The following is a 25,515-nucleotide window of genomic DNA, read 5'->3' as shown; positions in this document are numbered from 1 at the left end:
CTTCTGCAAGCACCAATTGCATCACCTACCTGCCAGTCTTGCAGCCTCAGCAATCAGCACGACTAACGTTGCATGATTCTACTTCTGACATAGATTAGACATTTGATTGATCTTCTGTCCAGACATGGCGAGCAAGACAAAGCGACAAGGTACATTCTCCTATCAACTTGCTAGTTGCTACCGGGCTGAAACTGACAATACTCATCTACAGCGTCGCCTCTTCCCAAGGCCGGAACCAAGAAGTTCAGAGCATCAGCTTCAAAGTCAGGCAAAGCTGAGCTTACTGCTGAGCAGCCTCTGATCAGTCCGGCCAGAAAAGGTCGACGTGTGACCACAGCCGAAGCTGCCAGAATGTGGGTACATCCTGTACCTCTCCTGGCCGGTTCTCATCTCTACTAGTCTCGAGAAGCCGAGGACCCCATCAGATGACAACTGGCCACAGGCGTTTTGCAATCAAGTCGAGGAGACGGAATCTGAAATTCTGAGCATGCTCAGCGCGGTGAAAGATGAGGTGTAAGTCATACCAAATCAGCCACTTCACCCATCAGCTCAGCTCTGACTTTGAATGCAGCGTTGAGGACCAAAAACACTTCCAACGTCTCATGCTCCCGATCCTTCGCAACGCCCTTCTTCCCCTCGACAAGAGCGAGGCTATCAGCCATGATTCAGTCGATGAAGATACCCTGAAAGTTCAGGTCACAGCCATGGGCCATCAAGCATGTGGGGATCATATCGCAGACCTCATTGACGCATCCCACAAGTTGTTGCAAACATACCGTGAGCTGTCCACTGCACAGGCTTCTGAGTCGAGGCTCGATAGTCTCAGCAGCACATTCCAGAAGGACGAAGACGCCGCGCTCATCACGATTTCAGCAGGCCGGCGGGTCGCTTCAAGGGATATCCACAACGTGTTGACGGATCGCCACCATCAGGTTCGGGAATCGAGTTCACTTACAAGGGATGAGCAGCTCAGTGGAACCGCACTACTCTTCAAGGGGCAAGAGGAAACAGAGGAAAACCCAAGAGCTGGACTAGGATGGGCTACTGTGGCCAACGAGGCGAATAAAGCGGTAGGCAAACTGAACCACATTACGTCAAGATCTTGAGTGGCCCTCGTGTGGGACGGCCATTGATCTGTCAACGGAAAGGCACGGAGTAACAGGGCCATTCTTGCCGACGAGGTCTACAAGTCTAGATACAGCGAGCAACAATGCAAGAAAATTGATGACTTGAAAGCATGATCTCGTCAGCTCCAATATCAAAGTCAAAGCGTAGGTTGCGTCTCGATGCTTAAGGCAACGCCGTATAATGTGCCAAGAGTACCTCCGCTCACCGTCCTCCCTGAGACTTCTAGTTGATGTCGGTCTGGGTCGCTGAACGTCAGTCCGCTTACAGCAACCACTACGAGCAAGCATCTTCTTAGCTGAGATACATTCTCTATCGGGTTGATGAGCCTGCCGCCGGCCGCACGCCGAGCTTTCTACCTGGTCGTCTGCCCGCTCCTCGCTCGACCATCATCGAGAAACGTACAACGCCAGCTGAGTCCAGGAAGATCCAACACCAAGCACTACACTCAGTCAGCAATCATGGCGGAAGTTGTCATCAACAAGCCCCGGGACCCGAACACACTCTCCAACTACAACAACTTCCGTACGACGCATACCTCAACCAACTTCGATATCCTGTTCAATGAGCAGAAGCTCTCCGGGACTGTCACACATACTCTGGAGTCCATCACTAAAGCTGAGGCCCATGAGATCATTCTTGACACTTCCCATGTGCAGATCAAGCAAGTCAAGGTCAACGACCAATCTGCGAAGTGGGAGCTCGCACCTCGCATGGAACCATACGGCAGTGCCCTAAAGGTCAAGCTCGACAAGCCAGTTGCACTTCATGATTCGATTACCCTAGCCATTGATGTGGACACAACAGCTGCTTGCACAGCTCTACAGTGGCTCACTCCTGCGCAAACATCCAACAAGAAACATCCGTATATGTTCAGCCAGTGTCAAGCGATTCATGCTCGTTCCATCTTTCCTTGTCAGGATACGCCGGACGTCAAGGCCACTTTTGACTTTACCGTCAACTCGCCCCTTCCCGTCATTGCTTCTGGTATTGCAGCCTCCTCGAATCCAGATACCTCTTCCGCTGATGGCAACGCCCAAACGTACAAATTCGAGCAAAAGGTCCCAATCCCAGCCTACCTCTTCGCCATTGCTTCCGGTGACCTATCGTTTGCTTCCGTCGGGCCTCGGTCCACGGTAGCAACCGGCCCAGATGAGCTGCAGGAATGCAAATGGGAACTCGAGGCCGACACAGAGAAGTACCTGAAGGCAGGAGAATCCCTTGTCTACCCCTACGCATGGGGCGAATATAATGTGCTTGTTCTGCCGCCGTCCTTCCCGTACGGCGGCATGGAGAATCCCATATACACCTTCGCGACCCCGACCATCATTTCTGGTGACCGCCAGAACGTCGACGTCATCGCTCATGAGCTCTCACACAGTTGGTCCGGCAACCTCGTCAGCAATGCCAGCTGGGAACACTTCTGGCTCAACGAGGGGTGGACTACCTACCTCGAACGCCGTATCCAAGCCATTGTCCACGGCGGAAACGAATGGCGCGACTTCAGCGCAATTATCGGCTGGAAAGCCTTGAGCGACTCCATCGCGCAGTACGGCGACGACCATGAGTTCACCAAGCTCGTCATCGACCTCAAGGGTAAGGATCCCGACGATGCCTTTTCCTCCATTCCCTACGAAAAGGGCTTCGTCTTCCTCTACTACCTCGAGAAGCTCCTGGGCCAAGAATCCTTCGACGAATTCATCCCCCACTACTTCACCGTATGGAAAGGCAAGTCCCTCGACAGCTACGACTTCAAAGCCACCCTTCTAGACTTCTTTTCGGCGGACAAGCACGCCGACGAAGCCAAGAAACTCGACCAAGTCGACTGGGATACCTGGTTCTACTCTCCGGGCTTTCCCAAGTGGGATCCAAAATACGACACCAAGCTCGTCGACCCGGCCCTCAGGCTAGCCAAGCACTGGTACCGCTTCACGAACCCGGACGACCCGGCCAGCTGGGGCCCGACGTGGGTCGACGTCGACGGCTGGAGCGCCAACCAAATGGTCGTGTTTCTTGAACAGGTACTGGCCTTTGACAAGCCCCTCCCCGCCGCCCACGCCAACTACATGGGCGCCATCTACAACGTCAAGGATACCCGCAACGTCGAGGTCAGCAGCCGCTACCTGCAGGTCGCCATGGCCGCCGGCGACTGGAACGTGCACGTCTTTGTCACGGAGCTGTTGGGAAGAGTGGGCCGCATGAAGTTCGTGCGGCCCCTGTACCGTGGTCTCGTCAAGATGGGCGCCATCAACGAGGCGGTCGCGTGCTTTGAGAAGAACAAGGATTTCTATCATCCCATCTGTCGCCAAATGATCGTCAAGGAGATCTTTGGGAAGACGGGCCATCCCAGGCCTTGAGTGGCATCTGCCGGTAAGCGGTGGGTGTGGGAAGGGGAGGGGACTTTGGGAAGAGAAGAAACTGCGCAGTAGATTGGATGGTAGTACGACGGTGTCTGCCAGCGCGGCGATTATATGCTCTATCCATGCCAAGCTAGCTACCTCTGCCCCGTCCTGAAGTCCTGTACACCCACTACAGTTTGTATGAGGCCGCCCCTGTCTCTACTGTCTCTGTCTCGATCTTCATTCCTGAAGTCTTGCTTGCAGTAATCTATACTCTACGCGCTTCGTACCCTCTCCGCCCTGCCTTGGCCCCGTTGTATCAGCATCTTCCTGGGTGCGAACCAACCCTCGTCGAGATTCGCCGTGTCACTGACGTACTGGCATCTGTCATTTCCCTGGTCTGTCGGCTGGCCACGTTTCTGTATTGAAGGATCCGCCGGCGATTACGCAACGAATGCACGTCCAGCATGGTCAATGTATCTTCCCGACGGGCATGACTTGCGAAAATGGTGCAAATCTGTCCATCCAAGAGGGACCATAAATGTGGCGATATAAATCTTGCGCAAGCCATGGTGCTGGGGCGCGGTCCGAATCGTAAGTCTCGGTGCTGCTCGAAACTTGACGTGGACAGAATTCGTTGCTGGTTGTTTTTCGCCATCTTCGAATTCTTTCGAAATGCTCGCGCGCTTTGCCCGATTTAAACATCACTGTCATATAGCATCCACAGGGCCGTCACGGCTCTTGCCTGGTCGTGGCGGTATCGGGCGGGCCGTTCCTGACTCTTTGCCTGAGCGTCTCCAGAATGGACAGCTCCCATTCGTCGGTATGCATCCAATCCGGCACGACGATTCGATCTCCCTCGATCATGATCTGGTGCTTTCTGCTCAGCAGCAAGTTCTCCCCTGGTGTTCGGCCACTTGTTTCGCTGCGGGTGGCGGAGTCGCTGTCGGTCTGGCTGAGGCTCCTTAATTTTTCGTCCTCTTGCTTCTTGGTCTTCTCCTCCTCCTCCTTTTTCGCCTGGCTCGCCGTCTCAACATCTCCAGCCTTCCTGTCCGCTTTTGCCTTGTCCAAGTCGGCCGGCGTCCACCAGTAGACCGGATATCTGCGGGCAACGTTGTTGATGATCAACGCACTCGTGAGCATCAACATGCACCCAAGCAGCACCAGCGGCAAGAACCACCAACCCAGCTCGGTAATCTCGACAGTGGTGGCGCACAGTAATGCGGTGGCACCGGCTGGGGGATGGACGGTCTTGGTCATGCCCATAACAACGCTTGCGACTCCGACACTCAGGCTACCGGCCAGCCAGCGCAGCTTGTTGAACTCGGCGTAGGGCAGTAGATGAAACAGCTTGGTGATGCAGGTACCAATGAGGGCACTGAGAAAGTGGCCAAAGACCAGATTGCGCGGTTGGGCGAGCGGAGTTTCGATGGTGTTGTACGAGAGGATGGCGCTGGCGCCGAAAGAGGCGATGATGGTGGGTACCGTATGGCCGGAGAGTGCTGGCAGATTCAGGTATACACCTTCGAGAAGGGAGACACCGAGGAACGCGCCAAGAAAGGAGCAAGCCCAGACGACGAGGGTGTGCGGTTGCTGAGGGGAGCTGGATGGGCTGCGGTAGCCGAAAAAGCGAGCGACAGGGGCGGGCAGGTGGCGAAAGGGAGGACGTGGAGTGTATGGGTTTGTCCAGGCGTCTATGTCGTATGGGTTTGAGGGAGCCATGACTGGCGGTGGTGAGGCGAAGTCTCAATCAGGTTTGCGTGGTTCGTGAGCGAGGAGACAGAGCAGACAACGGATGGCAATGAAAGTGAAAGCCAGGCAGCAAAGAAGCAGCACCGTCAGCTGTGCAACACACGTCTCTAGGATATGCAAATCTACCGACAGCTCAGGATGGCATTCTGTGAGAGGGCCATCGTGGAGGAGCTCGGCGCTTTTGAAGGCAACTCCAGCGCGAACCAGGCCACGGAGAAGGAGCCATGTCATTCAGAGTCAACGACGATATTTGGATCATGCTCCCAGTGCGGCAAAGTAGCCCGTCTCGAAAGGGCGGGCGCACAGGGCAAAACGTGGTCGCGATTACCCCATAGAAATCGCGCATTGGCTGCAACCACGAGGCTATTATGTCAGAACTTCTGGCTGTGGGCTCTACATTTCGGCTCATCTGGTGAGACAGGAGCCGTTGCCGGTAGTCCGTCGATGTTTTGCGGGGCTGACTCCGTGGTCAGACAATATTTGAAGCAGCAAGATGAGAAAATTGACGCTGGATCAACTATAGCTGCGGCTGCTTTTAACGATTTGCAAAAGGCGGCAAGGACAGCACGGATCCATGCGTGGTCAGCGCGTCGAGTTATTTTTTTCGTCTCCTTTCCCGCAACTGATCCTCCGAATGACGACTCGAAGATGATCTGGATGGCAATCAGTCTTCGAATTTCTCGCCACGGTGAGACCTATTCATGTCGAGCGATTGATGGCCGTGATGGGATCCATGTCTTCGCTTTCTTCGCTTTGCCCCAGACTTTGGATGCTTGGCGATAAAGCTTGGCATGCAGGGGGGTTTCCACCTGGCACGTCGTACTTGGAGTCGTAGCACCGCATTCTCAACGTTTGATCTCCGAGCATTGCTCATCAGGTTAACAACACTCACTCGCAATCTCATCAAACTGCTGAGTCAGTCTCAGTGCACCACGCGCAGAAGCTTGCGCATTCGAAATACCAAATGTCTGCTCATGCTCCCATCTACGGATCTGCCGACACTTAGACCGGTCCGATTCGACGAGAATCTCTGGTGCGAAGGTGTTGTCATTCTCTGGGTACTCGGTGCGGGTAGTGGTTCGGATGAAGTAATCTCTTCGGGTCCTTTGTGAGGCGGACCGAGCAAGCGAAGACTGAGTACAAGTACCCGTCGACCCCGTCGACATCTTTGCGGCCTCGCCCGTCTTGGCGATCCAACCCGCAATCCGCTACATGAGAACCTCGCCCATCCTCATCTTGAGCTACACGGTGTTTAGATGCTAACGGCTTCCTACCTCTGGTTTGTATCGACTGGCCGACTGGCGTCCGGCTCACTGGCTCTTTACCTCCTGCCTGTCCCTGCCGCTGTCACATTCATCCCCGCCCGTGAACGTTCGTTAGACTTCACCGGAAGAATGTCCCGCAAACCCCAGCACGCGGTGGTGATAAACATGTCTTCTGCTGAGGAATGCTTCGTTATAACTGTAGCCCGGTGCCTCGACCGATTCAAACGATCTCATCGGCTTCTTCTCTCTCGGCGTCCTGCGGCGGCTTTGTTTTCCCAGCCTTGGGACCACGCTCCTTAGTATAGTCACTCCTTTGGCTTGTTGCTTGTTCTGTATCGCCGCCTTGACCATGAGGTTCTCGCTACTGCCTTTTCTGGCCGCCGGTGCCGTGGCTCACCATAATCACCATCAGCTTCAGCATCAGCACCAGTATGCAGAGCGTGGCCTCGATCTGGCTGCTCGCCAGGACATCCAAGATGATCCACTGGGCACCTGCCCCTCTGTCACCCCTGCTACCGTCGAATTGACCCCGATCACTTACAGCTACTTCTTCCCCTCCAACACCGTCGTCGATGCTTTCTTAAATGGTATCCTCATTACCATTACCAACGCCCCGATCGAGATTACCTTTTCTGGCTTCCTCACTATCACGAGAGGTGCTCCCAAAACTACTCCTACTAGCCCCACAACAACTGCCGGTCCACGTCCCACCTCTGCTCCCCCATCTCCTCCTCGGACGACCTCCAATGTGCCGCAAACGTCGCGGCAAACTTCCAGTGCCGGCAGCGCCTCCATCAATCCGACTCTGACTGGACCTACTACTCTCACCACCACACGAGCTTCGTCTGCAGCTACGAGCCCCGTGTCTTCTCGAGTCTCATCCGCATCTGGAAGCTCTTCCCGATCAGCTAGCTCCGGTCTGAGCAGCACTACAGCCACGTCTGTGCTGCAATCCTCCACCGCCTCTTCTACCGTGTCGACCGTATCGTCCACCCCGAGCGCACCGCCCAACGGCACTTACTTCGTAGCCTCGACCATCCTGATCATCGTGCGCAACGCCGTTGACGGCGCTTCTGCTTCCTCTGGTCTCAACGGTTACGGTATTCCGTTTGAATTGCTCTACGTGCCATCGACCGGCGCCCCTCTGCCAACTCTCAATACGACATTCGGCGGAAATTATGGCGGTATCATCGTTGCTGGCCAAGTTTCCTACCAATATGGCACAGCCTTCCAGTCAGCTCTGACTCCGGCTCAATGGCAACAGCTCTACGACTATCAAACCCAGTATGGTGTCCGCATGGTACAGTATGATGTCTTCCCTGGACCACTATTCGGCGCTTCCCTTGTCGGCACCACTGGTTGTTGCGCAGCTGGTGTGGAACAAAATATGTACTTTACCCAGACCACACCTCAATCTGGCCTCAGGATTAACGCCGACTTCTCTACATTGGGCCTATACCACTATCCGGCCTCCATTGCTGATGCCACCACCACTACCGAGATTGCCAGGTTCCGAGCCGCAGGTTCTTCCCCCGAAGGTGTTGCTGCTGTTATCAACAACTTTGCTGGCCGTGAACAAATGGTCTTCTTTATTTCCTGGGCCACCGATTTCTCCGCCACGAGCAACTTCTTGCAGCACGAGTATATCACATGGATGACCAGAGGTCTCTACAGTGGATATCGTCGTGTCTATCTCAATACTCAGATTGACGACATGTTCCTGTCTACCACACTCTACCAGCCTGCCAATATCGACTACCGTGTGGTACCTGCCGATATGCAAGACATCTGGAACTGGGTCCCCACCATTCAAGCCAAGATGAATGCCGGCTCCTTCTATCTGCCTGAGATTGGACACAATGGCAACGGCAACATCGAGTACTCGACATTCGTTGCTGGCGGTGACGCGGTATGTGCACCAGGGCCGATTGAGTACAACTCGCCGCCAGATACTCCATTGGAGTTCAAGAAACCTCTTGGTACTGGAACAAATCTGTGGCCTACCTCGCCTACGGTCTATGGATACTCGACTGCTTGCAACACTCTGGATCCTCTCTTCAATTGGTTCCGCACCCCTGCCAACCAGAACAGATTCATTCACATCTCCCATACCTTCACTCATCTGGAACTAAACAACGCTACCTATAGCGATGCACTCAAGGAGATCCAGTTCAACCAGGCTTGGCTTCAGCAAATCGGCTTCACTGCTGGTCGTTTCACACCCAATGGTCTGATCCCACCTGCCATCACCGGTCTACACAACGGTGATGTGCTTAGGGCTTGGACCAACGCTGGTCTCCGCAACTGTGTTGGCGACAGTAAGTGGCATCTCCCCGATTCCTATCTCGTACTGACATCACAGACACTCGGCCTGCGCTTCGCAATCAGCAGAACAACATGTATCCATACACCACGTCCCTAGCAAATGACAACTTTGACGGCTACATCGTCCTTCCCCGCTGGGCTACACGTATCTATTACAACTGTGACAAGCCAGGTAAGAATATCCATCCATCAACACAGCATGCCGGGCAAAGACTGACTTCATGGCCCACCAGCATGCACGACCCAGGAATGGATCAACACTTCGGCCGGCAAAGGCGATTTCTACGACCTGCTCAACGTCGAGAAGTCCGATACCATGCGCCATCTCTTCGGCCTCTTCCACGAAGGCTACATGTTCCACCAGGCCAACCTGCGCACCCAAGGTACGTCACCAACAACCCCCTTCCTCTCATCACGTCTCCTAACCCACCTCTCCAGGCGTCGACCCCATCACCATCAACGGCGTCACCTCAACCATCTCCATCTTCCAAGCCTGGGTCGAAACCGTTGTGCAAGAATTCACCCGCCTCGTCAACTGGCCCTCCATCACCCTGCAACAGTCCGACCTGGCCGTCACCTTCACCGACCGCCAGACCCGCGACGCCTGCCAGCCCCGCCTCACCTGGAACAAGGTCGGCCAGACCATCACCAGCGCCACCGTCACCGCCAACGGCAACTCCTGCAGCGTGCGCGTCCCCGTCACCATCCCCAACGGCATCACCACCGACGCTCAGGGCTTCCAGACCGAGCAGATCGGTAATGATCCCTTGACGATCTGGGTCCAGTTGACGGGGAGTCCCGTGACGTTCCAGTTTACACCGCCCATCGCTGTCCCTTAGATGGGTACCTACGTGAGGGAACGTGAGTACGGGGAGGGCCGAAGTTATTGGCAAGCGCCACCACATTTCTGTGGCTGCAGCGGGCACCAGGCTTTTGCCTGCGATGATGGACAACCCTAATTTTCTGACACGAATCACAAGTGAACCGCAGGCTTGATTTCTCTGACCTACTATGAAAAGGGAAAAAAAATGGAGTTTGGAGGCAGTGGCCTTAGCCCAGCAGGTTCTGATTTCCTGTACATACCATTGGGAAACCTTTTCCTTTTTGCCCGATTTGCACCCGTCCCGTATTCGCGCGCATTCGAGACCGAACGGTACATTCCCTACCCTAACCTACCTGAACCTCTACTTTCCCCCCGGTCTTTCCCATCATTCCTGGCCGTCTGGCGTCCAGTAATTCTGCTCCGTCACCTTGGCCCTGTCAAATGGATACTTCCCCGTCGCTCTGGCGCGCCAGTCCTCGAACCCATGCTCCGTCTGCCGAATGTACATCTCGGGATCCTGCGTCATGTTGAGATAGAACGGCTGGTTCAGGTAATCGACCTCCCCATCCACCCACTCGATGCCCTTGGTGCTGATGGCCCACTCCCGCTCCACCCTCCGCTTCAGACTCAGCGGCAGCCGCACCTTCATCGGACACTCGTACCACGCGGCGAAATAGTCCACCGCCAGCATGATGCGATGCCGGTCCGAGAGGTTCGGCATGCCCGCGTGCCACAGCCGGAGGTCACGGATACACATGGCGCCCCTGCGCACGCGCGGCTGCACGGGTGGGCGCACCCGTCCGCGGTGCTGGATGGCCTCCTTGCGGATCCAGCCTGTCTCTCGCCCGACCTGCTGCCAGTCTTGGTCGTAGGCGGCGTGTGTGCCACACCACACTTCTGTCACGCCGTTGGCCGCGTCACTGTCCTGTAGGTACGTGTTGACGACGATGCCGAATGGGATGCTCGGGTAGCGGTGGTTGACGTCGCTGTGCACGGCCTGCCGACCCCTTGAGTCTGCGTGTGGTAGCGCGACGTTGGAGTTGATGAAGCGGATTTCGGGACATGGGCCCAGGAGGTTCTCCAGCACGCGCAGCATGTGGGGGTTTGCGTAGAAGTCACGGTGGAGGTGCTTGGGGGTTAGGGGTGGGATTTGCGAGATGTTCTTGGTCAGATGGCCTTGATTGTACTGCAGGAAGGGTTTGGAGAGGTAGATGTCATTGTCAGAAACCATCTGCGTGTATAGTGAATCGATGAGGTCGTCTGGGATGGCATTCTCGAGCACAACAAACCCGTCGCGATGGAAGTATGTCAAGAGCTGTTGTACGGTCTCGGGGTGTGTCTGTCCGGTCTGCAGCTCTTCGTCCGAGAGGCGGATTGTGACAGGGTTGTCGCCATGTTGGTCGACGGAGGGGATGCGGGCTCCGGCATCATATCTGTGCGGGTTGTCGCCGGTAGAGGGTGGTCCTTCAATATTGCTGGTTGCCGAAGATGCCATGACGGGTCGCCAATGTTAGGGAGAATGCTTGAGGCAGGTAAAAGACGCCTGTCTCCTGTGGCCTGTTTGCCCTCCCCCGACCATGCGGTGGCACAAGCATGTGCTCCTCCCATATATGCCAACACCAGTTCATGGCCCATGTGGTTAATCACCCCGACGGTCCATTTACCCAGCAGCACGGAGTATTCTATCCGGCTAAATTCACAGTTGGAGGAGCCGTGGGGAAATGCCAGACAGTGATCGTGAGTGGATGGAGGTCATCGATATCTCTTCGCTTGGGGTTATCACTGCAGCCGCGGTCCTACTCCTCCGATACGTTTCATATCTCCGGCCTTGACGATGACTCTGTGTGGGGGGAGATGTGGAGGGACCATTCACCAGGACTCACCACGTGGCGAGCCTCGATCTCAGGCAATCACAGCTCAACGAAATCGTTTGCGTGGTTTCAACGAGGAGTAAATTAGTATTCGCTCGCATCGCTGCTGCTGCTAGGCGATAGCTTGGCAGGCATCCCTCATATTTGCGTTAAAGCCTATCTAGGCGAAGTACGTCGCGGGAAGCCTTGCTTCGTAATACAAACTTATACTTCCTGGGCTCTACGGACTAGCCGGGACGCGATGCGATCCACATCTTTCCTACGGGGCCTGAAACGGGTGGCTTGGGCGCTCCCAATACATCCAGTCTTGGTCACTGACATCAAGGCCCGGTCTGACAGGACTCTGCCAACTTGAATCCACGAGGTCTCGGCCGGCATAGCTGTAGATTTGAACCTGTAAATGCGATATCTGGCACGTCTTGCCCGCCTAAGTCCACAGCTTAGATCGAAATCGGCTCTCCTTCGGTCAATAAACACAATGGCCACCGAGGACACCAACCTCGCCGCCTGGCAGATGGAGAAGATGGCTCCTTTCACAATTAAGGAGGCAGAGCTCTGGGAGCCCGGCGAGAACGAAGTCCGCATTAAAGTATACACCAACCATCCTCTCTCACCTCCAATCGAACTAACGAACACCCTCCTTATACAGGTCCGAGCCGCCGCAATCCAACCCGCCGAGGGCAAGATCGCCCACCAGGCCATCTTACCCCTAACCTACCCAGCTATCCTAGGCTCAACCTGCGCCGGCACGGTCGATGCACTAGGCGCCAACGTGACGAAAGTCTCCGTCGGTGACCGCGTGAGCGGCGGCCTGGCCAACTACGCACGGCGCGGCGACCCAGCCCACGCGTCGCTGCAGCGCTACACTCTCGCTGACGTGAGCGAAGTGGTAGATATCGGCCCTGACTTGGCCTTCGCGAATGCTGTCGCGGCGAACAGCATGACCCCTGCGGCGAGTCTGTTCAAATTCCTCGGCATGCAGTATCCGGGGAAGGGTGACGATGCAGAGCACCGTGGGGGACAGAAGTTGTTGATTTGGGGCGGGAGCAGTGCGATGGGCGTGCTGAGCGTGCGCTACGCCAAGCTAGCGGGCTATACCGTTGTCACGACGGCGTCGAAGCACAACCACGCCATGCTGAAGGAGGCCGGCGCAGACGTGGTCCTAGACCGCAACGACCCGCAGATCTTGGAGTCGTTGAAAGCAGAGCTGCCGGTTGATTTCTGGTTTGACACCATTGCACTCCCGGACACAGTCGAGCTGCTATACAAACTGGCCGAGGCGCAGCGGCGGTCGACAGGGAAGGACGTCCACATCGTGACGCTGCTGCCGGCAACTTCACCGGGCTATCCCGCGTCGCCTGAAGGGGTCACGACGCAGATGATGCTGTTTCGGGGTGGACTCGAAGAGAACAAGTCGCACGTCGCGTGGCTGATGGGCAAAGGGGGTTTTTTGGAGACGGGAATGAAGAACGGCTCGATCAGGGGCGTGCCGGCGGAAGTGGTCGGTGGGCTTGACGCCGTGCAGAAAGCGACCGAGACCATCGTGAAGGGTGTCAGTGCGAAGAAATTGATCATTGATCCGTGGCTGTAAGGCTCACTCGAAACGGAGTGCCCGCTGCCCGGCGCTGTTTAGTATCAGGTTAAAGATCATCCCTCGCCCTGAACATGACCGGCAACGGCTTCTTGATCCACACCGTATAGCTCTTCTGCACCTCCCAATCTCTCGTTGCCGCCTCATCCGCAAAACTCAAGTCAAACCCCCACAACAGCCTCGCCAGCACGAGCCGTATCTCCGCCCACGCAAGATTCTGCCCAATGCAGTTCCGCGGCCCCATGTTGAACGGCTGCAGCGCGGCCCTGTTATCGTGCGCAAACTCTGCGCCTTCGCGCTGGTTCTCCTTCAGCCAGCGTTCGGGGAGGAAGTCGCGCGGCCGCGTGAAGTTGCGCGGTGACCAGTATGCGGCGCTGTGGTGGACGCCGACTTTGGTGCCTGCTGGCAGGGCGAGACCAGCTATAGTTGTGCTGGGGCGGACTGTGACGCGTGGGTTGGAATTGGCGACGGGAGGGTAGATGCGGAAGGTTTCCTCAATGCAGGCGAGCGTGTAGGGTATTTTGGACGCCGTTGTGGCGATGGTGATGTCGTCTTGCGTCTGAAATGCGGTACGGACCTCGTTCGTGGCACGCGCGAGGGCGTGCGGGTTGCGTAAGAGGAAGTAGGTCGCGCCGGCGAGCAGGGTGGCAGTGGTTTCGGAGCCGGCGGCTAGGATGATCAGGGCGTTGCTGGCCATCTCGAGCTCGGTGAATCCCTCGGGGGTGTCCTTGTTGCGGCTCATGGCGTCAACGAAATCGGCACGTCCTTGCTTGGATCCGTCGTTCAGGCGTTTGTTTATGGTTGAGATGGCAAAGTCAATTGTGCGTTGACGTGTCTCCGTGACTCTTTTCGACATGAGGATGTGCTTGAGAAGGAAGGCAAGAACGGGAAACTCGGCGGCGCCGTTGACTATAGGCCGGGTTGGGATAATTTTGAGAAGATTGGCGATGTATTCGTGCATGACTCCGGACTTGAGGCAGTTGAAGGACTGGCCATAAGCGAGGTCGCCGATAATATCGAAGGTGAGGTAGTTGAACCATAGAACGAGGTCGCATGGCGCACTCGCCTCAGCAGCATCACGCAACTTTGTCATGAGCAGGTCAACGTAGCCTCGAATGAGATCTTCCTGGGCCCGGAGACCTCGGTCTGAGAATCCATAAGAAAGTGCTTTTCGGAAACGGCTATGTTCGGTTGTGTCGGCCCTTATGATATCGTTAGCCGGCCCTGGGTTGAAGCTGAGGTCTCTGGGTAGTTCAGGATTGTTCCTAGGACCGTGGATGTCGATCCAGGCCTCGGCCGAGGTGAAGGAAAGCTCGTTGGGTGAGATGCGGATAATCGGATAGAAGCCGTGCCAGTATCGAATGTGTTCGTCCATCGTACCTCGCATGGCAGTCACAAACCTCACAAAGGGGAATGCTATCCATAGCTTCGGCCCTGGCACATGACTGAGTGGATGAAAATAAACGTTGATGATGCCTTGAACGACGATATGAAAGGCATAGAGCACGACACAAGTGCCTAGTATGAGAGTAATTCGGTGTATGATATCAAAACCGCCGCTTAAAGGACTGACAGCGTCACGCAGATACAACATGGTAGCGTATGGTTGCTGAGTGCGCGGCTCACTGCTAGGCATGGGCTGATGGTGGGCTCTCGAGAACTCGAATATAGGTCTGCCATTTTATACGAACGACCTTGATCGAGGCTGACTCGCTAGGCAGCACAATCTAGATTAAGGCGTGCCAGTAGCCCGGCTTCTGCTAATCAGCACATACAGAATCCGAGTGGGGGGTTGTGGTTGGGTGGCCAAGCCGACGTAAACCAGGCGAGATACTGCCTGAAGTGGGATGGCGTCAGTGCAGCGTGTTATGCTGCCTCACTCGCCATGTCCTTGAGGACTTGCACAATCTTCTCCGCTTCTTCAACCTTGACAAATAGATGGTCGTGGAAATACGCGCTGACAGGGTTGGAACTGAATCCTGCCTTTGCCAGCCTTGCACTGATGGCCGCCATAAACCCAACGGCTTCAAGACTCGAATGGACATCCAATGTAATCTGCCGTGAAGGATAGATGTATGGAATATTGTGCTCTCTGGCGATGTCCTGAGGAACGATTAGGCTTAGACCTTCGGATTCGGCAAAGGTGAAGAGGGCCGACGCCATTAGAGGACCAGGAAGCGACGAAAGTGTGCTGTTTGCTAGAGTTGCCCAGACGAAAGTCGTGGGTTGTATCTTTGGGTTGAGAGTGCTCAGAAGCGCCGATAGGGAGAGCTCGCCTGACATATTGGTTGATATGGTGTGGTGGTATCGATGGCGTAAGACAATGAGAAGCCCACAGTACCTTAATATCCACGGTGCCATCAAGGGATACGGTGGCCATGTCCCCGCAAAATCTTCACACGCCCTGAACGACATTGTCAATTAGCACTCCGCAGGTCATCCAGCATCTATTTGCCGACAGCCAACTGCTCGAAAGAGACGATCCGTCACGTGGACGAGCACGTCAGATAGTGTTAGAGGGCTATGCCAGATGAGAGAAGAGCTCATACAGATTCGCTTGCCTATCATAACAGGACCAAGTATCGTAGTATACAGCTCGGCAAGCGTCAGCCTCTCCTTCAAATACACAGAAGCCAAACTTTTACGTCGAAAATACATCGGAGATATTCATGAGTATCTTGGAGGCGGTGGTTCCAAGAAGCCACCCTCCCCGCCCAGCGCCGGGCTGGGTGCTACGCTCAAGTTCCTGGGGAGCGGGCTGATCGGTCCCATGGACGCCCTACTCATGATACCTGCTGACATCAGAGGATCGTTCGCGCCCAATGGACTTCGCGGTCCTGGCGAGCGCAGACCAGGTGATCGTGGACCCATCGACGACCGGCTCATAATCCCCACCGACATGCGCGAATATGCTCGGTCTTTTTCTGCTCGAGAGCGAGATCGGCTACGGTCGCGGTCTGGATTTGGCGACGAGACTGTAGGATCGATCGAGGTTCTGCTCAACATGCCGACTGAATAGCGATTGCTGGCTGCTGGTGAGCGCGGCATACGTGGTGAACGAGCAGGACCGCCGTATGACATGCGAGACATGATGCCGACTGAGTAGCGGTAGTTGTCGGATTCATTGGTATTGGTTGTGGTCGTAGTATCGGGCCCCATGGGCTGCATCTGATGCTCCTCCGATGCCGTACTAGAGGCTCTCTCATCAGGTTTCGGCTGTATCGGAGTCGATGAGGACGATGCGCGCTTCTTTCGGTAGTACACAAAGCCGACCGCGGCCATGGAGATTACTAGCAGCGATCCGACAATGATAAGGGCCAGTGAGGCGGGTGTTAAGGGTTTGAGGGAGGCTCGCTTGGTCAGAGACCTGTTGAACAGGTTGGCGGTGGGAGCCATGGCTCAATGTCAGGTAAAATGATCGACAGTAGCGTAAATAAGCTGCGAGGAGGGAAAGGCACGAATGTCCATGCGCTGCATCGCTGAAGCGACCAGAAAAGTTCAGAGAACTGGCATGTATAAGTCGCAACCATAAGGGCGGCTGTGCATTGCACTAAGTTGCAACACACGCAACCTTAGCGGCGAAGTGCCATTCAGCATGACGTTTGTGTATCATGTTTTCAAGGTAAATAGGAGGCGTGGTGCAAGTTGTAACGGATCGTCGATGCCTGAAACAGGCGTCAAACGTCGTCTACCTCAGTTGTCTTGGCATCAGGCGAGGCTGTGCTGGAGGAGGTCTGGCACGTTGTTACAGACCATGGTCTCGAATCCCGCTTGGGAAGCGAACACCGTGAAGTGGATTAGAAGATCGCTTGGACTTTACCACCGCTCTCAATACGTGCTTGGCGGTGAAAGATTTGGCGACCACCGCAGAAGAACATGGCAAGATCCCTTGTCGCGGTCATCAAGCTTGCGGATTCGCTGAGCGACCTGGTATATTCAGTCGTGTGATGGATCATGCTGTAACATCGTCAAACGCTTCGTCTAGGCTGAGAAGCCTTTGGAGAGCCACGCTGTCTCTCACCCACCCTACCCGAGAATGGCATGTTGTCTGATATGCGTTATCTGATACCGGAGCGTATGGACCAGAGCACTGCCTCGCTTGAACTATGTTATACGCAATCTGCGTGTCGCAGTCGTGGAGCAGGCCCGTCACCTGAGTCTGCGGATCCCAGTCTGTTTGTCTGAACACGCCAGATTTGTTAAGATCACAGCTGCAACCAGATGTGGCTCCTGAGATGTTCGCGTTGTAATCGTGGTGGCTTTTGGGAGGCCAATAGGCTAAGGTTCGCTCGCAGGAGCGCCTTTGAAGCCATCAAACTGCTTGACAGCGTCCAAGGATCGAGGAGAACAAATCGTATTTCCAAGCTGCCACTCGCCTCTCATTTATCTGGTCCACCTGGCACCCAGGCAGCTGGCTGGTAGTCAGACCCAGGGTTGATGGATGTCTTCTGCCCATCCGACTTGGGCATCTCCTCAGATTGAGGAGCTTCTTGGGCTCGCGGTTTTGGCTGCTCGATATACTGAGCTTTAGCAGCCCATCTTGCGTCCGCTAAGGCAGCATTATGCTTGAGCTGAGCTTGTCTCGTAAGATCCGCGCTTTGCTCTTGAATGGACGGTGGTTCTGGGCGAGTATGTCGCAGCCATTGATGCCATTGAGGCGAGACTCCCGCATCGCTGAGATGTGTTCTCTTCGTGTATCGGACGATCCGACGGTAGCGTTCGGCCTTGAGAGCATCTTTGAATTCCCAATAGGTATTGCCGGCTAAATCTTGCCCTGTTGCTGGTATCAGTGGCTGCACTTCAAGCAATAATGGGATAGCTACCAATGAGGAACTTCTTCCTCCATGGGAGGCGCAACATCTTCCATCGCACCCACCATTCTCGTAACTGGCCCATGACTGTCAGCAGGACGCGTATGTCACAAACATCAAAAATAAGGATGCCTAAACGAATGGCGAAGTGCACTTGAAGCCGTCATCTTTTTGGCGGAGCCGTGGTTGACCGGCGACGTCAGCCTGCAGTCCAACGGCATTCCTCCGCCAACCTTGTCTTCCTCACTGCCACTTCCAACCTCGCAACAGTATCGTGTAAATACCGACTCTGACACTGTGATGCATATCTCTGGATTTTGAACACCCCAAAGCCATACCATCCTTCTGCGTACCCCGTGCTGATTTTGCGACCCCGCCATGGCTTCCGTAACCAGCCTCGACCAGGACATGCGCAAAATGCGCCTGGACCGTTACACGCCTGCTGCTGCGAACGAGATTCGGTCATGGATAGAAGGGATCTTAGGCGACCGACTTCCTGCTGGAGATCTCATGGAAGCCCTTAAAGATGGTGTTGCGCTGTGCAAGTAAGTGCCGACGATCTAGTCTGGGAACCACTCTAACCGCTGCCTAGGCTGGTCAATCTCGCTGTCTCTCCTGGTGTCAAGTACAAGGAATCCTCAATGCCCTTCGTGCAAATGGAAAACATCTCGCATTTCCTCCGCGCATGCGAAATGCCTCCTCTAAGTCTACCCTCCCACGACCGCTTCCTAACAGTCGACCTCTACGATGGAAAAGACCCCGCGCAAGTTCTCCAGTGCATTGCTGCTTTCAGTCGCCGAGCAAATGCTGTGAATCCGGGTAATTTTCCAGCTCCTTTGGGTGGCAAGACAAAATCAACGATGAGCCCACAAGGTACCGGTTCAAGCACCGGTCCCAGGTCGCCAGGCTACACAACCAATACTCCGAGATCGCGGGGCATCAGTGCAGCCAGTGAAACCCCTCCCTCCTATACCTTCAATCCGCTCAACAAGGCTGCCTACTCTGGACGCATTAGTCCCACGAAACAATCAAGTCTTTCCCGCGGCGGCTTAGCCACGGGTGGGCCAACCAGCAGCTGGAGTAAGAGAGATGATCAGGACAAAACCGTTCCAGCATGGAACATTCATCAGTATGGTTACATGGGTGGTGCCAGTCAAGGCAATTTAGGTGTTGCATTCGGTGCAAGGCGCCAAATTACCTCTCAAGCGCCAGCTGTCCCCAGTCTAGCTGAGAAAGAGAAGCGCCTGCAGGAGAGGTTGGAACAAGAGAAGCGCGAATTGGCTGAACGTCAGCAACGCGAGGAAGCTGAGCGAGAGGCTGCGGCTGAGCGACGGAGGCGGGAGGAAGAAGAGGCCCGACTAGAGGAAGAACGTCGATGGGAAGAAGAGACGAGAAGACTGCGCGAGAAAGAAGAGCAGGCTCGGCAATTCGAAGAGCAAGAACGCTTGCGCCATGAGCGAGAAGCTGCTGAAGCAGAACAACAACGTCTTGAACGTGAGCGAGAGGCACAGAAGGCCCGCCAGAGAGAAGATGACATGGCTCGTGAGCGTGCGCGGCAACGAACAACCAGCGATGCTCGCTTGAACGGACAGTTCCTGTCCCAGTACCAAGCTGGTCATACCCAAACTGCGACTGCACAAACTCCGACGGATGATGCCTCCGCTGAAGCTCAGCGCATAGCCGAGCTCGAACGTCAGCTAGCAGAACTTCGCGAGTCCCAACGTCGCGCCGCAGCTTCTCCTCCAGCACATCCAATGGCGCCGTCCCTACCAGCACGTCAGCCAGCCCAAACGAGTCACCAAGACGACTGGGACAGCTCCGAGCGCGACTACCTACGCAAAGAATGGCAAACAGCCCAACTAGACCCGGAGAATTACAACACCAAACCCTCTCGCCCTGCAGACGTCTCCGCGCGCCCACTCCCGGATCCCTCCCAATACGCACCGAATACGAGCCGGACTGAACGATTCCTTGCTTCTAATACCGCTCCCGCACCTGCACCAGTGGCCTCCCATCGACCACAAGACTATAGCACCACGACTGAAGTTGACCTCGAAAATCAACGCCGGCAAGCCTCGCAAGCCAAGACGAAGGCGGGTGGTTGGGCGTCCAGCTCGCTGCTACAGCGAGAGATGGAGCGTGAACGCGAACGACAACGGGAATGGGAGCAGGGACAGAAGGAGACAGAGACGCGCGCTCGAGATGCCCAGCAGGGCAGCCAACCAGGTCAGAGCTGGGATGTTCATCAATATGGATATATGGGTGGAGACAGTCAAAATCGGGGTGGCCCTGGTTTGGGTGTGGGAGGAGCGAGAAGGCAAATTATTGGGCCTAGGCCGCCGCGGTGAGACGAGAGGTTGAGAGGACATTTTAGATCACTAAGAGCGAGTGTGTGGGTAGTCAGAAATTACGTTCCTGTTCGTTTCTGTTCATATCGTCGCGAAAGCGAGTATTAAGTCGAGAGATATACTTCTTCGGCCTGTTCCAGGCCACTCCGTTTCTGTCAGGTTCCCTAGGATTCACAAGCTGCTGTAGAGGACGATATTGCCAAATCTGCTGTTCCTATATTACGAACCTCTTACTGGATTCTCTGAATCAGCGCCCTCAGCCTCTGCCCACTCTCCCTCAACGCTGTCCACGCAGCATCATCATCATTCCCACTGCCCCTCTTCCCCTTCTTCCGCGTCCCCATGGCCTCCTTGGCACAGTCCTCCCTCTTCCTGACACCCTCCTCCGTCGCCCAGCGCAACACCTCCACATCCGCGCCGTTCTCGCCGCTCAGCATCCGCTCCTCGTACGCCTTCCTCGTCATGGCCTCGATCATCAGCGCCACCTTGGCCTGCGCCTCGACACCAGAGCCGCTGGCCGCGTAGGGTAGGCAGCATTGAATCAGCCGCTCGGCCGTGGGCACGCCGTCGTCCGGCATTGCGGGAGCTCTACTCTCGAGCGTGCGCTGCAGGACGGCTTCGCAGAGGCGGGTGTGCGTGACAGCGTCGAAGGCGCGGCCAGTGTGCGTGTTGGGCAGGATGAATTCTTGGAAGATGGGCAGGGGCAAAGGCTTGATGAATTCGACGAAGAGCGTGTACAGCTCGTCTCGGTCGACGAACGTCGTGGGCGAATGGGCGAAGAGGCTGGGATGATTGACGACTTCGGCGAGGAGGCGGATTAGGCGGGCCCGGAGGCGCAGTGTTTCTGGTGATCCTAGAGCTGGGCTTTGACCGGCGGCGGCGGCGTCGTCGGTGCTGTGGGCGTCGTTCAAGCTTTCGTTGCTGGCTTTCGAGGAGGGCTGTGATCTCCGTGTGCTACGTTGGCGCTTACTGGGTCGCGTGTCAGCCTCCTCCTCGGATACATTGTCGGAGGACGGATCGAAGTATTCTCCGAACTCATCGTTGTCGAAGTCGGCTTCTCTTTTGACAGGCCTTTCCTCTTTCGTCTTCGCAGGTGGTCTGAGCTCCTTGTTGAAAATCGATGCGAACTCGTTCAGATATCTTGTGGTCCCATCAGCGAAGATAGCACGAATGATGCGTCTCGATCGACCAGACCCGCCGCTGCCGAGTTCGATATACGACCATAGTAGACTGTCGTCGAGTGTGTCTTCCTGTGCACGGTGCTGGAAGTCCGATTCGAGTATGTCCAGCATGAGGTTCAAGAAGGGTTCATAAAATGCCCATCTGGACGCGTACACTTCTGTGAGGCAAGCGCAGTTGAACGCCCAGCCAACCACCGCCCAGAAATCATTGGCTCGGTTGAATAAGCTGTTGGCTTCGGTGTATTTGTTTTTGGTGTCAATGTGAGCGTAGACATCCCGCTTAGTCTTTGGACTGACGTGGAAGAAATTCTCGTATTTGCGATAGCGAAAGGCACGCTGCCAAGGGATATTGTAGGCCGCGATACGTTGTAAAAGTCTCAGTAGCTCAAAGGCAGCCTTTGATTGTGCTAACTTGGCGGGATCTTCTGTGCGGGTCGTGGTATTTGGATGTATGGATAAGGTCGCTGCTAGAGCGATATGTGAGGCTGGTGGTATTAAGACGGGAGCGAGACTGTTAGTGGGTGACACGCTGTTTGCTGTTATGGCACGGACGAAGTCGAAACCTTGGGCATTCAGGTCTTCCTCGTAATAGGCATGGAGGCTTTGAACGAGCTCGTGGGGGATCTCCTTGACTGGTCTTGGCACAGAGCCAACAAGTCGATTAGGCTGTGAAGTCGAGGAGGGTGGAAGATCTGATAAGGGTGATGAAGTTGCCATTCCGAACGCGGCGCGTAACGCGGCGCGTGGGACTGACTGTCTTTCAGATAAACACTCAACGGCCGCTGAGAGTTAGGCACTGTCGCGTTATGGTGAGATGGTGGCAAAGATGAGGGTGACCGTCAGAGATCTAGACTGAGGCACAAAGGAATCTTGAAGGTTGCCTTGCAGGCGCCTTAATCAGGCTACGCAAAAAGCGACCCACAGATCATAGACCGGCCTGGGCTCGGACTCCACGCATCAAACCGGAGACGAGAAGCCAAGCCCGCGAGAAAATTCACCCACTGCGACTCATCTTGAAGTCAGCTGCCAGTGGTGACACATTTGAGACCCAAAAAATGCAAAAAACAAGCTGGCGCCGGGCGGAATCGAACCGCCGTCGGAACGGGAATCGTAGAGAACCACATATGATATGTGAGTTGTTTGCCACAACGTTACGTGCTACCACTACACCACGGCACCGAAAAGCCCATTGAGGATGGGACGAACTCCCACGCTTTTACGGGACAAAAATCGAGCAGACATAATTAATAAGGTAAAATTTGACCGACGCCTGGGAGCCTGATCCCTGGAGCTTAGTGGAGGCACATCATACATTTTGCAGCCTGACTTGGCTGTCTCCGAGCCCTGCTGCCCCTCTCGATCCAGTCTCCCCGCACCTCTTCAGTCCTCCATCAACGCCATGATTTTCTTCAATTCCTCGACCTCAGCATCCATCTCGCCTTGGTCAATCGGCACCTCCACCTCCAAGTCCGGATCGACCTCAAACCACTCCATAGGAACATTCTCGTCACAACTATTTGGGTTATTTGAAGGGGCCCCCGCGTCGGTCGCTTCTTCCACAAATGGCTCGAACGAATTTGGGTCAAATTTCGAGACAGCAATTGCGGACATTGCAGAATGTGACCATGGAGCCGGCGCCGGTGGCCTTTGATTTGGTAAGTCATGAGTAACATGAGAAAAATCAATACCCGTCGAGGAGACATCAGCAAATGGTCGATGATCTATAAGCCTCCGCGATGCCGATGGCCTAGCACGCTTTCGCTTCGCAAGTGAAGTGCGTCTCTTTGTCTTCCTTGCCCGCCGGTCGGTTGGAGCCGCAATGTTTGCTCCAAGGCTTGCTCTTGTCCATTGGATCTGCGGCTGCAGGTTTCCGTGTCCTTGGCAGTGCATGAGCGGATTCACAGGTCCATGGTATCTTTGCGTTGCATTCAGCTGATAACCAAGGTTCGCATCTGCATTCCGTGGTGCATGGTGCCAAGGTGGCTCTTGCAGAGTGAGTAGTAGCATCGGACGTTGCGAAAGAGAAGGGTCGCAATGAGTTGCACCAAAGTCGAAGGGGCCGTAAGGTTGGTTGAAGCAATTTGGATCCATGGTGAGCTGTATCTAGAAGAGGGAAGCTTATTCGCGCTCTGCAATGCTAACCTGAGCTTAACCTAACAAGCCGAGCCAGCTATATACTGATGGCGTACAGGAAAGTGATCTCATATACATTAACCACGTGTCTTAGTCACTCCATGAACCTCGCTTTCAACATTGTCTCGGCACTATCTATTGAGGCTGGATCACATTTCGGCGAGGCTTTGTTATCACAAAACAGGTTCTTGAGATGAAATGAGAAAATCATGCGGCTCATCGTCTTCCAGTGGCTCCTCCAACCGAGCACACAGGCGCATCCGGATGGAAACTGGCTGTGGTCAACATCTCACAACCCCCATCGAGCTCTGCGGACATTGACTTTTTGTCTTTGAAGTGGCTCTTTCTTGTAAGACAACCTCAGGATTGTTATCGTGAGTCTTGCATCTCGGAAGCCGCATTCGAGACGGGTTTCAGATCGTCTTTGTTCAAAGGCCACAAGACCAAAAGCCTCAGAACTCTGACACTCATTGGTGTCTGGTTAAGAAAGCCCATGGCCCCTCTAATCATCCTCAGCAAACTAGCCCGCGCAATGGCATCCTTTTCGTCTTCCATTAGGCTTTCTGGCTCATCAATTATGTTTGCCGTCCTTGCAGTCAGCGCAAATCTCAAGTTCAACTTCTGGTCCGTTCACCACTACCATGCTGCCTCTAAACCAGCCTCATCGGCCAACGACGAGGACGAGAATAAGGCATGTCTACCAAAAGAAACAGATCATCGCACATCAGAGCGCTCCTATGCAACACAGTCAGATGGCGCTTCCTGCTTCGAACAAGCTGTTGCCAGGCATCTCCCCACTTCAACAAGTCTCATCAATATCGTACCTCAGTACTTGTTCTTCCGACCAGTGGCACCATGGACTATTTGTGCTCTCGCAGCATTAACCAACGATGGTCTTGAGAAACCCGCTCCACTCAACCCGACATGCTACGGGCAAAACGTTTCTGACGCCAGATTCAAACACGGTGGTCCGACACCTTTGCGGTCAACTGATCATCAACGGATTGTCAAGAGACCTCTGCCAATTGCTCCACCCCAAGCCATATCCCAACCAGAAGATGCTGCCCCCTGTCAAGACACCGACTCGGACTTCCACAGGCGCAGTTCAAAAGCCAAGATGGTGCCCATCACCCGTGACTGAATTTCCGGCCGGTTTGGCTGTGATTCGCACTCAAATTATCCAGCACTCTGCTCAGGTGGGCGCAATTGAGGCCCTACAGAGGTGTTTGCTGCGCATGGAGAAGGCGTGTTGCAGAGAAGATCGTCTCATAGCGATGAGGAGGCTTTGAGACGACGCGTCACACCTTCAAGAGCCAGATAGTCCTACTGGAGATGCGACGGGCCATGGAGTTGTTTCATGGTTAGGGAGTGTTGTCAGAGACTTGCTCGTGGTGGTCCGCAGATATCTTCATCGTTGGAGATGCCCGGCTAGCTGGCGCGGAGTTTGTTTCCGTCTTTCGAGACTGGGAGGCAGATTGCCGCGTACCGAGCAGTTCGTTCAGGGCATGTAGCGTAGTTGAGAGCCCTCGGAAGGCAGCGTTCTTGCGTTGGTCGGATGGGAAAGGAGAGTTGTGAGTCGTATATGAAACATTGGCACTGCCAATTAGAGCGTTATCTTGTGGAGCGTAGTGCGCACTTTCGTCACCCCTCGCTATCGCCACATATGGGCTTCTACCATTTCACTATTTGAACAACACCCAGACCAAACAATAGCGACCTTCTTGAACTCTCAACACCATTGCACGTATAGATGTCTTCAAAATCGCTCTCCGGCGCCTGCGCTTGCGGCGCAGCCACGTACACCCTCACCAGCTCTACCCCACCTGAACACCTGGACTTCTGCTATTGCGCCACCTGCCAACAGACAGCCGGCGCACCGTTCATGGCGTGGATGGGCGTCTCCAAGGACGGTCTGAAACTCTCTGGACCCATCTCAACCTGCGGTCTCAGC

The 25,515-nt window shown here is 55.0% G+C and overlaps 11 protein-coding genes and 1 non-coding gene across 12 annotated transcripts; 5 read left to right on the top strand and 7 right to left on the bottom strand.

The window, feature by feature from the left end:
- Positions 1-124: 124 nt before the first annotated feature.
- Positions 125-1,106, top strand: HMPREF1541_08049 (uncharacterized protein; the record flags this gene model as incomplete). Its single annotated transcript, XM_008722369.1, has 4 exons — positions 125-149; positions 212-353; positions 400-513; positions 572-1,106. The coding sequence occupies 4 exons, from the start codon at positions 125-127 to the stop codon at positions 1,104-1,106; spliced, it is 816 nt and encodes a 271-aa protein (XP_008720591.1).
- A 480-nt stretch (positions 1,107-1,586) lies between these two features.
- Positions 1,587-3,482, top strand: HMPREF1541_08048 (leukotriene A-4 hydrolase/aminopeptidase; the record flags this gene model as incomplete). The annotated part of the gene is made up of 1 exon (XM_008722368.1): positions 1,587-3,482. The coding sequence occupies one exon, from the start codon at positions 1,587-1,589 to the stop codon at positions 3,480-3,482; it is 1,896 nt and encodes a 631-aa protein (XP_008720590.1).
- Positions 3,483-4,196: 714 nt separating this feature from the next.
- On the bottom strand, positions 4,197-5,186 carry HMPREF1541_08047 (uncharacterized protein; the record flags this gene model as incomplete). The annotated part of the gene is made up of 1 exon (XM_008722367.1): positions 4,197-5,186. The coding sequence occupies one exon, from the start codon at positions 5,184-5,186 to the stop codon at positions 4,197-4,199; it is 990 nt and encodes a 329-aa protein (XP_008720589.1).
- A 1,644-nt stretch (positions 5,187-6,830) lies between these two features.
- Positions 6,831-9,645, top strand: HMPREF1541_08046 (uncharacterized protein; the record flags this gene model as incomplete). The annotated part of the gene is made up of 4 exons (XM_008722366.1): positions 6,831-8,799; positions 8,844-8,978; positions 9,040-9,189; positions 9,245-9,645. 4 exons carry the CDS (start codon positions 6,831-6,833, stop codon positions 9,643-9,645), a joined length of 2,655 nt encoding a protein of 884 aa, XP_008720588.1.
- A 369-nt stretch (positions 9,646-10,014) lies between these two features.
- Positions 10,015-11,124, bottom strand: HMPREF1541_08045 (uncharacterized protein; the record flags this gene model as incomplete). Its single annotated transcript, XM_008722365.1, has 1 exon — positions 10,015-11,124. The coding sequence occupies one exon, from the start codon at positions 11,122-11,124 to the stop codon at positions 10,015-10,017; it is 1,110 nt and encodes a 369-aa protein (XP_008720587.1).
- Positions 11,125-11,978: 854 nt separating this feature from the next.
- HMPREF1541_08044 (uncharacterized protein) lies at positions 11,979-13,091 on the top strand (the record flags this gene model as incomplete). The annotated part of the gene is made up of 2 exons (XM_008722364.1): positions 11,979-12,089; positions 12,150-13,091. The coding sequence occupies 2 exons, from the start codon at positions 11,979-11,981 to the stop codon at positions 13,089-13,091; spliced, it is 1,053 nt and encodes a 350-aa protein (XP_008720586.1).
- Positions 13,092-13,140: 49 nt separating this feature from the next.
- HMPREF1541_08043 (uncharacterized protein) lies at positions 13,141-14,685 on the bottom strand (the record flags this gene model as incomplete). Its single annotated transcript, XM_008722363.1, has 1 exon — positions 13,141-14,685. One exon carries the CDS (start codon positions 14,683-14,685, stop codon positions 13,141-13,143), a length of 1,545 nt encoding a protein of 514 aa, XP_008720585.1.
- Positions 14,686-14,957: 272 nt separating this feature from the next.
- On the bottom strand, positions 14,958-15,374 carry HMPREF1541_08042 (uncharacterized protein; the record flags this gene model as incomplete). Its single annotated transcript, XM_008722362.1, has 1 exon — positions 14,958-15,374. One exon carries the CDS (start codon positions 15,372-15,374, stop codon positions 14,958-14,960), a length of 417 nt encoding a protein of 138 aa, XP_008720584.1.
- A 2,096-nt stretch (positions 15,375-17,470) lies between these two features.
- HMPREF1541_08041 (uncharacterized protein) lies at positions 17,471-17,987 on the bottom strand (the record flags this gene model as incomplete). Its single annotated transcript, XM_008722361.1, has 2 exons — positions 17,471-17,865; positions 17,915-17,987. The coding sequence occupies 2 exons, from the start codon at positions 17,985-17,987 to the stop codon at positions 17,471-17,473; spliced, it is 468 nt and encodes a 155-aa protein (XP_008720583.1).
- A 293-nt stretch (positions 17,988-18,280) lies between these two features.
- On the top strand, positions 18,281-20,250 carry HMPREF1541_08040 (uncharacterized protein; the record flags this gene model as incomplete). Its single annotated transcript, XM_008722360.1, has 2 exons — positions 18,281-18,447; positions 18,495-20,250. The coding sequence occupies 2 exons, from the start codon at positions 18,281-18,283 to the stop codon at positions 20,248-20,250; spliced, it is 1,923 nt and encodes a 640-aa protein (XP_008720582.1).
- Positions 20,251-20,480: 230 nt separating this feature from the next.
- HMPREF1541_08039 (uncharacterized protein) lies at positions 20,481-22,148 on the bottom strand (the record flags this gene model as incomplete). The annotated part of the gene is made up of 1 exon (XM_008722359.1): positions 20,481-22,148. One exon carries the CDS (start codon positions 22,146-22,148, stop codon positions 20,481-20,483), a length of 1,668 nt encoding a protein of 555 aa, XP_008720581.1.
- Positions 22,149-22,501: 353 nt separating this feature from the next.
- Positions 22,502-22,610, bottom strand: HMPREF1541_08038. Its single transcript has one exon. It is a non-coding gene; the product is annotated as a tRNA-His (tRNA).
- Positions 22,611-25,515: the final 2,905 nt, after the last annotated feature.

The sequence above is a fragment of the Cyphellophora europaea genome (assembly GCF_000365145.1).
Source record: "Cyphellophora europaea CBS 101466 unplaced genomic scaffold supercont1.8, whole genome shotgun sequence".
NCBI classification, from domain to species: domain Eukaryota; kingdom Fungi; phylum Ascomycota; class Eurotiomycetes; order Chaetothyriales; family Cyphellophoraceae; genus Cyphellophora; species Cyphellophora europaea.
The sequence above is the reverse complement of the archived record's forward strand: the minus strand, read 5'-3'. Positions and strand labels throughout refer to the sequence as shown.